We start from the raw sequence: 13,899 nt of genomic DNA, 5'->3' as shown, positions 1-13,899 counted from the left end.
CTCTGAACTATCTTAATAAATGACTAAATCATGTTAATGTTTCCCGTGAACAAAAATGAAGACGTAATTTGCCTGTTATCTTAAACGAAACTTTATTTCACTGAATGGTCTTTGACACTTTCCTATTTCTTACATGTATAGTGAAACTAGAATGGTTTTAAGATACATAAACACAAAGCTAGAATTACACCAACCATTGTTTATCTCCATTTCGTCATTGCTTTTTAGAGCTATTCTAAATTTTCACAACCACGTGTGTGCACTGGGTAATAGAGTTACAGAAGCAAATTTTTAGCCATAAGACTTGTCAGTAAAAACAAAGCAAGTAGATACCTGATATACAGACAGGCTTCGTTCCACATTCACTAACTGCATTTTCATCAAGCATAATAATAAACTGACATGATGGGTTTTTTTTTCAACAGAAGATTATTTCAATTCATCAGAGCATTGTCAGAGTAAACAGACTGTCAGCTATAATGTGGAATGGTGTCTTCAACTACAATATGTGGAATGTAGTGGTGATAAATGGTATTGTGACACTGAGCTTCTTTCCAAAGTGATGGATTGGGCTTCTTCAAATTGCACCTTCAAAATAGACCTGATTTCTTTTTTTCTTGAGGTGATCATTCACACCAGCTATCTTTAACAGCAGAGATGCACCTGGATATAAACTGATGTCAAGATTTAGCAATTTTTGTCCCGTCTAACTCGTTCCCTTTAAGATTTCTAAAAACAACAAGCAGATGCAGCCACGGAGGCTACAAGAGAAAGCCAGGCACAGATTTTTTGGGGGAAAAACAACCGCTTTAAGAGGAATATTTTGCAAGCAGGGTTGATACAGTGTGGTAAGACATTTTCAATTAACATCAATAAAAGGTTACTTTAGGTTTTACATACAGATGATAGTCAATCTTGCAAAATACATGGAACCACATTTACGCACATACAATTTCCATTGTACTGAGATCAAGCAGCACCTTAACAGTGAGTAAAACTACAATGATAATCCATACTTAGTTTAAAAAATAAAATAAAAGAATATGCACTGCCTTTCCAAAAGCCTAATAATGTGGAATGTCTGAACAAATCTAACATGACAATTTAAGGGGTCCCTTAAAACTTTTGAAACTGTGAATTTGTGAACAAGATCAAAGAGCATTACACCAAGATGTCAGTGTCACAATACAGCCTGCCTCCTTTCTGTATGAGCCCACAGCAGAATTGCATTTAGTTGTTAATACAGGATTGTACATGTGTCTGGAAAATTTTGAACACAAAAACTGTTTTGGGGGTTGTGAAGCAAATGGAACGCCTACCATCACAGTGTTTGGTGGAAATCAACTGCCAGTTTCATTACCATACAATAAAACCTGTAAATATCATGAGGAATCACAAATAAGAAAGTAACAAAAAAAGGGATGAAAAATGCACAACAAACTAGCTGGGACAAAGGGATTTGGAAGGACGATTAGAATTCACAACACCCCCCTCCCCCCCAGACCACACACTCACTCTCACACTCACACTCACACACACACACACACACACTCTTACACATCCTTTCACACTTGCTCTCTCACTACATACAGACATACACACAAAGCCGACAAAAACAACAGCAACATGGACTCACTAATCAATACATGTTTCCACAAAGTGACTGAATCTGCTAACTGAAAATTACCCTGTCACCTCACAGTGAACTGAGAGGGGTAAACTAGTTGGTCAGGAGCAATTCAGGCTGCTTGTCATACAGAAGTGGGAGGAGCTGATGGAGTGGAGGGGGATGTATATAAGCTGTCTGTGTTTAAGATAAGAGTGTAGGTGGATTAACAGTGCAATTCCATTAGTTTTCCCCGTCTCCGGCCTCTCCCTCATCTGCCTGGTTTTCTGATGTCCACAGCTGGGAACAGAGAAAGAAAAGCGTTATTATTTCATTGTGAGTGACACGTTATGATCAATCAGAGGCAAAACAGCATGGGGCTTAAAACTCACAGTCAGGTTGTCCCTTAGTAGTTGCATGATCAGGGTGCTGTCTTTGTAAGAATCCTCGTTCAAAGTGTCAAGTTCAGCAATGGCGTCATCAAATGCCTGAAATACAAAGATTACACTCATTATTAAAGCCTGAATAATCCAGCAGCATCCTCTAACTACTGATTGGCTGTGACTGTCCAAAACTGAAAAATTCTTTGAGCTAGTTTGCAACGAAAATAAATAGCCCAAAATTCCCTCACCCTCTAATTACATGTACCCAAGGTTTATGGCTTTTTTTATGTTTGTTGACTTGAAATCTTAAAAATCTACAGCTGACATGTTAAATGTTTAAAAACTATAACATAAGGCTTCATACCGCCTTAGCCAGGCTGCAGGCCTTGTCCGGGTTGTTGAGGATTTCATAGTAGAAGACTGAGAAGTTGAGGGCCAGGCCCAGCCGGATAGGGTGTGTTGGCTGCATCTCCCCCTTGCTAATGTCAAAAGCTTGCTGGTACGCCTGCTGGGAGTTTTCCACTGTGTCTGTAGGCAGAAAAAGATGAAGAAATTAACTTTCACTATTTTCAACACATTTTAAAGCATGGTTAATTTTTTTTTTCGGCCACCTGGGGGCAGTGAATGGAAACAACAATGGCAAACTGTATTGCTTCCTTAAATTCAAACGGCAAAAGTGTCTGCAAACAGCTGCCTGTTACATATTGAGCAGACATGCAGAAATATTTGTGTCTACCTAAAAAAATGCAGTATTCTCTTTCAGGAAACAAAGTCGATGGTGTGAGCTTAGAAAATTAATCAAAATAAATATAAAGGCCTCAAAAATAAAATAGATGGAAGACATTACACAGTGCTGGGTGATAATGCTCTGTGGACCCATATCTACCAGTGGCCCCTTTCACACAGTTCTTCAAACCAATAGTTGTTATAACATATTTGTTAATGATGCTTTAAGCATATTGTTACAACACAAATTTAAAATGTTAATCATGTCCTCTCTTACCCTTCTTAGCATCCCCAGATGCAACCTCAGACAGGTATCTATAATAGTCGCCTTTCATTTTCAGATAGAACACCTTGCTCTCAGCAGCAGATGCATTGCTAATGAGAAAGCTGTCCAGTAGCCCCTGAAAAATAAGTGAAATAGATCAGTTTTGTTATAATCAGGCCAATTTATACACAAGCACTGTCTTCACCAGTGTATGAAATATGACTTTATTTAGAATGCCAATGAAATGAGAAACCCTTACGAGCACATCATTGCAGATTTCCTGCAGCTCAGCTTCAATCTTCTCCCGGTATTCACGTGCCATCTGCTGTTTTTTGTCATTGCCCTCAGTCTTCTGCTCAATGCTGGAGATGACACGCCAGGATGAGCGGCGTGCTCCTACCACATTCTTGTAGGCAACAGAGAGAAGGTTACGCTCCTCATTTGACAGCTCTGTACCTTGCTCTGTCACCGACTTCATGGCTGCAGCCATGTCATCGTAGCGCTCAGCCTGCTCAGCAAGCTTGGCCTTCTGTACCAGGTCGTTCTTATCCATTTTCTAGACTGGGGGAAAATAAAACACAGTATTAGAAGTTGTTATGTGTAATTAATTTTAAAATAACAACAAAGGATGTTTCACAAAAGCCCTCACATTGTCCATTCATGACACATTTCTGGCGTCATTAATTTTGTTTTTTGGACTGATTTTATTTTGCTATGGAAAAACTTGTATTTTAGGCAAGGAAACCATTGTCTTCAATGGAAAGTGAGGATAAGCATTGCGAGCTGGGCCCCTTGGCAAGTGGGTCAACCATACACATCACTAGCTAAGGTTAACCGTTAGCTGCAAGCTAGCTTTAGTAGATAGCGCTCGCCTATCCTTTCTCTTCTTTATCGTTCTCAACCCAATTTTGACAGAATACGACTGAATCGACGTCATTAGCAGTCTTAGAAACTACACTAATGTAAAATTTAATACACATAACGGGTTTATAGGCTCCTTTCAGGGTGTTTCAATCGACACTTGCTACACCAGCCGAAGCCTTCCCGGGTCAGGTTTTAATGCCCTCCCCTTATGTTGCTAGCAACGCTAGCGGGACGATACATTCCGCTAACTGATGTCAACGTGAGCTTGTTAAATGCGACCGATCTGATTCATCGTTTGTTTTGTTCCTATTTACGTTGGCGATCTAACTGGATTAGATAACGTTACTGTAGCTAATCTGTCGTATTCGTGATTACGCACAGCGAGTGGAGTGGCTAACAGTTAGCTAGCTGCCGTCGTCTAATGTAGCGGTACCGTTATTTAACGGTAACGTTGGTTAGCTAGGCCAGCAAAAGCAACGATTGGCTTTCGTTTAAAAAAACACGATCGGGGTGTTGGCAATCCACATCTGCCATTTTTTATAATCGACAGAGAACAAAATCTGGTACTGTAATGCATTACTTTCGCGTTTAATTCATTTTCAACAGCTGTATCACGGCCCGCCCAGGCTGACGAGCCTGTCAGAACAAAGTGTCACGGAATCCGACCGTCGGTTAGCTCGATGGTTAGCATTAGCTGCTAGCCAGCGAGCAAACCTGCTAGCCTTTCACAAAAACCGCTAGCTTGCCATCATGATGGCTTCTCAACGGGATTCAGCGGGACACGATGAAACAGCCATTCTACCATTGAGCTACGAATGAAAATACAGCATTTCAAAGCGCTATACATACGTGCGCTGTTTTTACACTTACAATATTGGCGACTTTTAGTCCTGCTTTTTTTCTCTCTCTGGACAATTCAGCCTCCGTCCTCCGTCTCGCTCAGCGTATCGTTCAGGGCAGTACCACTTCCGCTACACTGCCACTTCTGTTTCCTCTTTTCTCACCACACATCTGCCTTATGTAATGCAACCACTGCTCACACAAGCGAAATAAGATAATTAATACGTCCAAAATTTAAACAGAGATTTCCAAAAACACACTTATCATGTGCGCTTACGTCACCTTTTCATAATCTAACGGGCTTTAGTAGCATCACTGTCACGATCGGTGGTCTCCTCGCATTGAGATGGTTACACGAGCATTTTTATTAATTCAAATTTGACTCAAGCATATAATTCTTATTAACGCTGGTGCCTGGCAACCTCCTCCTATTATATTCCTCAGACAAAATTAACATCGACCCAGACTGGGCACACCAGTAGTGGACAACCCATTTGTGCTTTAACATTAGAGCTGTCTGCAGCATTCAAACATGTTACATCACTGTATAAACAATTGTGCTCAGGGAATTGGCAGACTCTTACTGGGTGTGATTGTATGAACACAAGGAAAACGAAAGCTCCCTTTCTCTCTATCCTGCACAGCAAGGTCATAGGTAAAGGTCAGTCACAAAGTTTGACCTCTGCAGCCAGCAGGGCTTCTGTGTTTTGCTCAAGGACACTAATTCAGTTCAGATATTTATCAGTGCAGGGGCCTGAACCTGATAAACATTCCTGAAACACAAGAGATAGCAAAATAGCACTTAATTAAAACATCTTCCTGTCTGATCTTTGCCTGCATCTAGCACTGCTGCCACACAATGACATTCTTAGGCCTCTGTACGGTTCTTTAGAGGTTCTTGACTGGTTCTTTCCCCAGTGAACTAAACAAAGCTGAACAACAAGTAGAGGACATTTTAATCCCCTTTAATGTTCTTTAGAGGCTCTCTACTGGTTTAGTTTAGCTTACTAGGGTACTAGGGGAGAAAAAATAAAAATGCTACATTTAAAAAGGCTACAAACTGTGTATTTCTAGAGGATAACACATTAAAGCAGCATTTTTGCACGTGCATGGAAATACTCCAGATTTGAAAAGGTAACATATTGTGTTTCTCAGTACACATTTAGTATGTTGTTATGAATATTTTTAAGCTGTCATTTTGTAAGAAATGATTTATAATCTTTTCATTTTTAGTAAAAGTGTATTTTAAAAACAAATCCTCCGGAGACTCCAGCTTTTGTTTGTTATGCATTTTTAATATCTCCTAACTATTTGGGATCAGTAGGACCCAATAAGTATAAAAACTAATCATTGTCAATGATAATTAAGTCCCAATGTCTTCAAACAAGTACTTCCTAATTAACAGTGTCTTAGCTGGTCACTGTTACTAAAATTAGTCACATTTGTATTCCATATCAAACTACAGACATTATTAATCATAAATAAACAAGTTTCAACCATAAAATGTGATCAGGTTTTGGACCTTGTCCACTTTTGTGTCAGGATCAGCTGCAGACTGACTGGGCAGAGATGGCTGCCATCTTGTTTTCACATGAATTAGTGTATTGTGCAAATTATCCTTCTGCGTGTTCACCGACAGAAACCTTGTTACCACTTTTACTTGCTCTAGATAGTCACGTTTGATTGTCTTCTCAGTGCTCCGGGACCAAAAAAGTGTCCATGAGTGAGGACAACAGGTCTAATTTAAGTAGAGTGAAGTATAAGATCAAGTAAACTCATATGAGGAGACAAAGTTAGCAAATTTTAAAACAATATAGTGCTACATAGCACCTCTAATGATGTTATATAGCACTATGACACAAAGGTGCTGTATAAAATCTGTAAAAGATGGGTGCCATATAGTGTCAAAGCAGGTTCCCCTTTGATTAAGAGGAGACATTAAATGCTTGTCTTGTTTGAACAATAGTCCAAAACCCAAAGCTATTAAATTCACAATAAATATAACAAGGAAAAACAGCAACATCTCTAATTTAAGAAGCTGGAACCAGAGATATTTTTACAATAAAAGACTTAGTGTGTTAATTAAAGTTGTCGTCAATTAATTTCCTGCCAATCAGCTATGCTGTTAATCAACTAAGTACTTCTGCACTAATTGACTATTTTCTAAATTTTCAGAGTGCATGGTGATGAGTGACCATTCACTGTATGCAGAGTGGTTGTATTATCTCTCTGCAGAGAAGAATTCATTTTTTCCAGGGGTGTGAAGTTGGACACTTCACATACAATGTTTTTAAGCCACGCCTGTTGGAGAAAAAAATGGTACCTGGATTCAATTATGATTTAAGAAACAGATATATCGCATGATGGAAAACTGGGTTTCTACTTGAATGTTAAAATGTTCATTATAATACAAGTAAGGGTTACAGCTTCACAAAAACGGATGTTTCTTCAGTAATAGATTCACTTTTGAAAGGGGGAACAGCCCTCTCCCAAAGAGACTGAGTATTAACTGCTGTTTTTGAGTTGTTAGTTGAACTGAGGTATTAAGTTGAAAAAGGGACATATTCAAAATAGTTTTCTCTCTCCAGTTCAGTGCTTGACTTGGCAATTCAGGTCTTAATTTTTTTCCCATCAATTACTGGCACTCCGGCCCACTCTGTTTTTCCAGTAACAACATTCTTTTGTAAGTGAAAGTAAAATACAAAAGCAGCGTTCATTAGGGTTACTTAATGATTGGACCACAGATATTTTTGTCATTGCTTTGTGCTCAATATTAACTAACTCTTTTCCTGTTTGCTGCACAAAAATTAGAATATCTAGTCTTTATAATCACCCTGACCACAGAGAGCGACACAAACACAGCATGTATTGAGTTAAAATTTGTTTTCCTTTTCTTTCTCAGCAGTACACTGGCAGCTTAATGAAAAAGCTGGACGGAAAATTTTCCTGCTCACATGTACCTCAGATCCCAGTCTAGCAGACAGACACTCTCTTCTCTCACCAGCAACTCGGACACAATGATGCAATTAAGGACTTTAATTTTTACATCCGTAATACTCCCATGGATGCTGTCTTCTGCAGCAAGGGATGGATACATGGAAGTCAGAAAACCTAAGGTAAAAAAATATTTTTTGGTCACTGAGTGGGTGGAAGAAATGCATGTTAATAGTCATGAGTTAGGAGGACAAGTATAGCTATTTTGAAGATGTCTCCTTTTTGCAGAAAGACGTTGTAGCCTTTCCAGACTATGCCCTTCAAGAGGCGGACGCTGACCCACCAGCTCCAAGAGCTGATGGTAAGGTTTGTCTAAACAGATATATACTTTTCAACAACTGTTTCAAAGCCGATTATGCAACACTAACTGAGGCATTCTTCCACATTTTTGTGAATGTAGCTAAAGCCCGTATTATGTAATAACGGGGCCGATCGAGTGTCCTCATCTAAACCGTGTGTAGTGCTTTTTAAGCTGCACAGTTGCATCGCTGAGACCAATTAGTCGCCTTGTTCATAAGACAAATAACAAAAATGATGGAAAAAACATTGTGGTTTTTTTCAGAGATGCCAACATGTCTGCTGTGTGTTTGCCTGAGTGGATCTGTTTACTGTGAGGAGGTGTCCCCTGAATTGTCAACCGTCCCATCACTGCCAAAGGAAACAGCATATCTCTATGCACGTTTCAACAAAATCACAAAAATAAAAAACAAAGATTTTGCAGACATGGGTAAATACAAGTCACTGTGATAGTTAACTCTTCAGTGAATGTCATCTTTCAAGCTCTCTCCCTCCCAGTCTGTTGTTTTTCTCCACAGCCACGTTAAAAAGAATTGACCTCAGTGGGAATCTCATCGCTGAGATAGAAGACGGAGCGTTTTCAAAACTTCTCAATCTTGAGGAGCTCAATCTTGCAGAAAACAGACTAACTAAACTTCCCATGCTGCCCACCAAGCTGGTATCATTCAACGCCAATTTCAACCAGCTGAAAACCCAGGGTGTGAAGGCAACTGCCTTTAAAGTAAGAGAGCCCACTGATCTTAAAGGTCCAGTGTGTAGGATTAAGTGACGTCTAACAGTGAGGCTGCAGAGCTGAAACTTGTGCCAAGCATGTAGAATAATTACGGTGGCTGACGCAAAAATGCAAATGGTGCTTTTTGTTTGATTTGTCTGTTCTGGGCTACTGTATATCCCCCTAAGTCCTACACACTGGATCTTTAAATGTGTTAAAATGTTGCAGACATTATGTACTTCTTATGTGTTTAGATGTTTGATACAGAAAGCAACCAAATTTAAAATGTGGGTCTTTTATTGTTGCAGAAACTCACGAAACTGGCATATCTTTACCTTGGAAACAACGAACTGACAGCGGTGCCCCAACTTCCTGAGTCTCTTCACGTTGTGCACCTCCATGTATGTTCAACTGTAATTCACTGCAAGTTATCAGAGAAGCTATTCTTTTTTTTTTTTTCGGTCTGCAAAGCCAGTAGTTACATGCTGGGCAAATGGTGTGTCACTGGATTGATCTCTTTGTGTCCGTTCTGCAGAACAACAAGATCTCAACGATAACGGACGAGACGTTCTGCAAAGGTAACACCAGTTACTACATCCGTACCAACATGAACGAGGTGAGACTGGACGGGAACCCCATCCAGCTGTCCATGCACCCTAACAGCTTCATCTGTCTGGAGACTCTCCCTATCGGATGGTACAACTAAAAAATGCGGATAGACAGACAGTGAAAATACCATTTGCAAAATGCAGTTCATAAATTACATTTTATATACTCAAATCTACCGTACAGTTCAAGACCTCTTTAACAGAAATTGTATAATTACAGAAGAGCAAGTAGAAGTGAAAGAAGGAGCTGGTGGAGTTTCATTTATTATCAAGTGCTATTGCTGCGTTCCATTTACCTCGGAAGTCGGAAGTCAGAGCTCGGAATGACGTCACGCTTGAGTTGGTTGCGTTCCAGTAGCTACAACAAGTCGGGAGACCAAGATGTTGTTAGCTTAGCGATACTACTTCAAGCCAGGTTTGACATTGTTAGCAATACCAGTTGATGACAATTTATGCACTTTACACTGTAGTAACATGTCCACGGATACAAGTTGGACAGGACTGTATGTCGTCTGTTTTAATGAGTCACAATAAAACAGAAGGGTTAATTAACTTTATATTACTACAACTTTTACTACTGTTGATGCACGGAGAAGCCATATTGGATTTTAAGATGAAGGTTGGTGAGTTGCTCTGACTTTTCGAGTAGGAAATCCGACTTTAAGGGGAGTTCCAGTTGAAGTTGCCTAACTAGGAACTCAGAAATTCCGACTTTCCAGTGCAAATGGAATGCATCGTATCTGCCAGTATTAAAAACATTTATGTAAGATAAATATAAAGACTATTCCTGTATTTTTTTCTTTTGTTACACTTTGGTTGAGACGGTTTTGTCTTGGCAGGTGCTCTGAAATGTTTTTATTGTAACACATCAACATTAACTTGTTGTCAAATCAATATAAGGCCATTGTTGAGATTACATCGTTACATTTGATCTCACACCAGTGGTTTTATTACTGCTACTGTTTTCTAACCTTGAGATCATATTAACAATAAAACTTGCATGTTTTTCCATCAGCCTCGACTCCTTCATAACTGCGGTACGGTTGTGTAACCCAGTAACATGCTATGAAGTCCATTCCAGCCTTTGGAAAACAAATAAGGGAGCGAATGTCCAAGAATGTGTCCCCAGACGACACATGTGAAGTCCACATTGAAACAGAGCATCGTTCACTTCGCTGCAGGCTCATTACGAACTACCAAACCATCTGCTATCTTCCGCTGGTACTCCCGTTCTGATTGTTTTCTGCGGTAGACATCGTCTGGAAAAACAGAAATAAGAGACTGAAGTGAGACACCTGTAACAGAGGCTGTGTGATACAGTTCAAGCTGCAGTCAGTTAAAAGGGGACACATGGTTGAAAAAGGTCTATACCACGTCACTGAAACCAAAACAGCTGGAATGCAGTTTTCATTTTTTAAAATCATTTCCACTTGTGCTTGTCTTGACATGTCAAAATTTCATCTGTTAAAAGTTATCCTGCAGGATAAAGAGAGTTTGCAACTACAACAGATACACAAGAAGGAAACTACTTACAGGCTGAGGGATGAAAAGAGGTATGAGTCTGTCCTCCATGGAGGAAAACAATTCTCTGTATCCCTAAATGGCCTCAGAATAGTACAGGATCAAATATGCAGGGCAGCTGTTTTTTTCTTTCTTTTTTTTTTTTTTTTTTTTACATGAGAGGATTTTGGCTTCTTTTAGTTCTCCTGAAATGGCACATTCGAGCACATCTGGAATAAATGGATGTGGGACCAGTGAAAGTAGAAACACATCAGGGTTCTTTTTTTAAATCTTCAGAGTGATCCAGTAGCATATAAACTCACTACAGGTGTCGCTGCAGACATAGGAATGCTTTATCAACAATGTGATATGCAGTGGTTGAAAATACATTTACTCAAGTACTGTCAGAAAGTACTAAGTTTGAGGTATTTATACTTTACTTTTTTTTTTCTTTATCTTTTTATGCTGCTTTACAGTACTTCTACTCCTCCACATTTCAGTGGGTAATATTGTATTGTAATTATTGGACATATATAGTAAGTTGTTTTGAAGACTCATACATTATTACATACAAAGCATGCTATCAGTTTATAAAATGTGATAAACTGTTAAGTATTTAGCAGTATAAATTAGCTGGCTCCACCTGTACAAGGTACTTAAATGATATTTACACATGAGTGCATCAAGACTTAAAATCCAACAGCATGTTAGAGTTTAAGCAATTATTAATGAATTGGTTAGCCCATCAAAATAAATCAGTCAGCAGCAATTTTGATGATTGTTTTAATTTTTATTAAGCAAAAATGCCAACAATATCTAGTTCCAGTTTCTCAAATGTGAGGATTTGCTGCTTTTCTCTGTTATAACATTGTAAGTTTTTCTTTTCATTTCCCAGTCTTTTCTGCCGTTTTATAGATTCAATGTTATTTAGGTAATGTTTTCTGCAAATATGACAGGTATGTTTTTCTGTAGATATGTCACTATACCCTGACATTAATACATGAGGCAGATGATCTGTGAAAGAAACCATGCTCCTCTGCCTCCTCCTCATAGTGCACCTAATGGTATTTGCAAGAATCACAAGAGCAACCAATCAAAACCAAGGAGTCTCTAACATATCTGTCAGTCATGTCAATCACTGCTCATCAAACTGCAGTCAAGCTGTTAAACTAGGCAGCGCTGATCACATATGAATCAAGATTCTGTTACTGCAGTCATTTTATAGCCTCAAATGTTTTCTAAAACATATTATAGTACACTGTTTAACTGTAAAATGAGAAAGTTTGCTCTAGGCAGTTCTTTGTGTTGACTGGGTCACAAACTTCCTCATTTTACAGTTGAACAGTGCAATAAAATATGTTTCTGAAAACATTTGTGGTGAGAAATAGGCAATGCAGTAACACAACCTTGATTCATATTTGATCAGCACTGCCTAGTTTGACAGTTTGTCATGATTGATATTTGTTTTCTCTTTAAATGGCCCGTGATTGTCCAAAGTCTCCCATCACAGGCTAGATTTTAAGGTCTGAAAACAGAGCCAAGCGGAGGTCCAGAGGTCTAGTGTTCTCTCAGACCACTTCAGTTACAATATGCTCAAAGTATATTTGCCCAGTGAAGCCAAAATTAAACCGTCTACCTGAGCTTTAATTCATCAATGCAGATATATATATATATATAAAGCATGCATGCATAACAATGAAATGTGTTGAAAGGGACCATTCTACATAATGATTACTTTCACTTTTAATATTTTATGTATATTAAGTAGTTTGAGTGGTGGTGATGATGATGATGTGGGTCCCTTTTAATTTTCATATTATCATAACATACTGTATGTTGTCTTCTCCTTAAAGTCTCCATCAGGGTTTAAAGATAGGAATGCCCAGTGATTATTTGTTTGAGACAATATCAGCTGTTTAAAGTTTAAGCATAATGGCAATCTCATACTGTTACACAATTATATCAACACTGAGTCAAGATATATTGTAATGTTTATTCCTTTGGGTTAGCAGCGGTACATACAGAGTGTCCTCCATTGGTTTGACCTACCTAACTGCCTGTAGTATGTGTGGGTGTACTGTACAGTGACTGTTTTTCCATATTTCTTGTTGACAGAGGAGCAGCAGAGAGGAAGGTTTTAGGGCCTGTTTAAAAGGTCAACAAAGGCATGAGTCCTGTATATCAACACATTCCTCACAGTGGGCCAATGTAAAGTCTTTAAACGCACTATATGGTAAATGAAACATTTAACATGGCTATTTTTGTATTGTCATAACGTTCAAAATTAATTAAAGTAGCTTGTTACACAAAATGTACTCACTAAACTCCATCAAGTCATTATTTAGTTAATGCTACTTAATGCTAACAGCAAGTTTGGGTTCATTTGTTTTTAACAGCCGTTAACACTATACGCAGGCACTGTGCTAACAAGCTAGCATACCCCCTGTCATGCTACAGCTATGGTCAGCTAGCTTACATGCCTAGAAAACACAAGGCTTTACTGTTGAAGTCTGAACTCGATTTATGATTTTACACTCACAGAAAGTCTCCTTTCCTATCCTGACGTTGATCATGATCCACTCCATGACGCCTCCGATGCAAAAGAAGATGGGAAGAAACCGGTACGTCCCAAGACGCCGTTTGCCCGGGACAAGGCTCAGTATATATCTGATGTTATTGTTACTTCTGTTAAACATCCTGGCGAGCTGACAGCTGTTTTCTCGATGGACAAACGGGTAAACTCTGCTGTTAGACAGACAGGGCAAGCATGTTACTTCTACATGTCCTTTGAACACGTTATGAGAGCAACGGACATGAGGCGCTCGTTTTATGACCTGGCGTAAAGCAAACGAGAGAAGCTGCGTAGAATCTTAAAAGAGGAATGCCCGACAGCTCGACGGTGGAGTATAAAACGAACGCACCGAGGAAGAGTCGTAACTTCCGGTTGGGTTATGCGTTATTAGTGGGTCCGCACCATTACGACGCCGGCGTACACCTGCGATGCGCCGAGTAGGTGGCGTCTGAACACCATTTGACGGTTATATTACTATCCAAGCAGGAAATTATTCGTTAACGAGGAAGGCTACCGTGAATTTTGGCCTGTA

General features: G+C 39.2%; 3 protein-coding genes across 3 annotated transcripts; 1 reads left to right on the top strand and 2 right to left on the bottom strand.

Moving 5' to 3' along the window:
* Positions 1–407: 407 nt before the first annotated feature.
* LOC125891195 (14-3-3 protein beta/alpha-1-like) lies at positions 408–4,864 on the bottom strand. The gene is made up of 6 exons (XM_049580246.1): positions 4,715–4,864; positions 3,240–3,541; positions 2,993–3,116; positions 2,354–2,517; positions 1,999–2,094; positions 408–1,906 (listed from the first exon to the last, which is right to left on the bottom strand). The coding sequence occupies exons 2-6, from the start codon at positions 3,531–3,533 to the stop codon at positions 1,850–1,852; spliced, it is 735 nt and encodes a 244-aa protein (XP_049436203.1). The 5' UTR covers positions 3,534–3,541; positions 4,715–4,864; the 3' UTR covers positions 408–1,849.
* A 2,502-nt stretch (positions 4,865–7,366) lies between these two features.
* ognb (osteoglycin, paralog b) lies at positions 7,367–10,309 on the top strand. Its single transcript, XM_049580245.1, has 6 exons — positions 7,367–7,800; positions 7,907–7,979; positions 8,241–8,405; positions 8,494–8,696; positions 8,996–9,088; positions 9,223–10,309. The coding sequence occupies exons 1-6, from the start codon at positions 7,639–7,641 to the stop codon at positions 9,391–9,393; spliced, it is 867 nt and encodes a 288-aa protein (XP_049436202.1). The 5' UTR covers positions 7,367–7,638; the 3' UTR covers positions 9,394–10,309.
* On the bottom strand, positions 9,674–13,636 carry LOC125891196 (small integral membrane protein 4). The gene is made up of 2 exons (XM_049580247.1): positions 13,335–13,636; positions 9,674–10,554 (listed from the first exon to the last, which is right to left on the bottom strand). Exons 1-2 carry the CDS (start codon positions 13,489–13,491, stop codon positions 10,463–10,465), a joined length of 249 nt encoding a protein of 82 aa, XP_049436204.1. The 5' UTR covers positions 13,492–13,636; the 3' UTR covers positions 9,674–10,462.
* Between the last annotated feature and the right edge of the window lie 263 nt (positions 13,637–13,899).

This window comes from Epinephelus fuscoguttatus, linkage group LG7 (assembly GCF_011397635.1).
Source record: "Epinephelus fuscoguttatus linkage group LG7, E.fuscoguttatus.final_Chr_v1".
Classification (NCBI taxonomy): Eukaryota; Metazoa; Chordata; class Actinopteri; order Perciformes; family Serranidae; genus Epinephelus; species Epinephelus fuscoguttatus.
The sequence above is the reverse complement of the archived record's forward strand: the minus strand, read 5'-3'. Positions and strand labels throughout refer to the sequence as shown.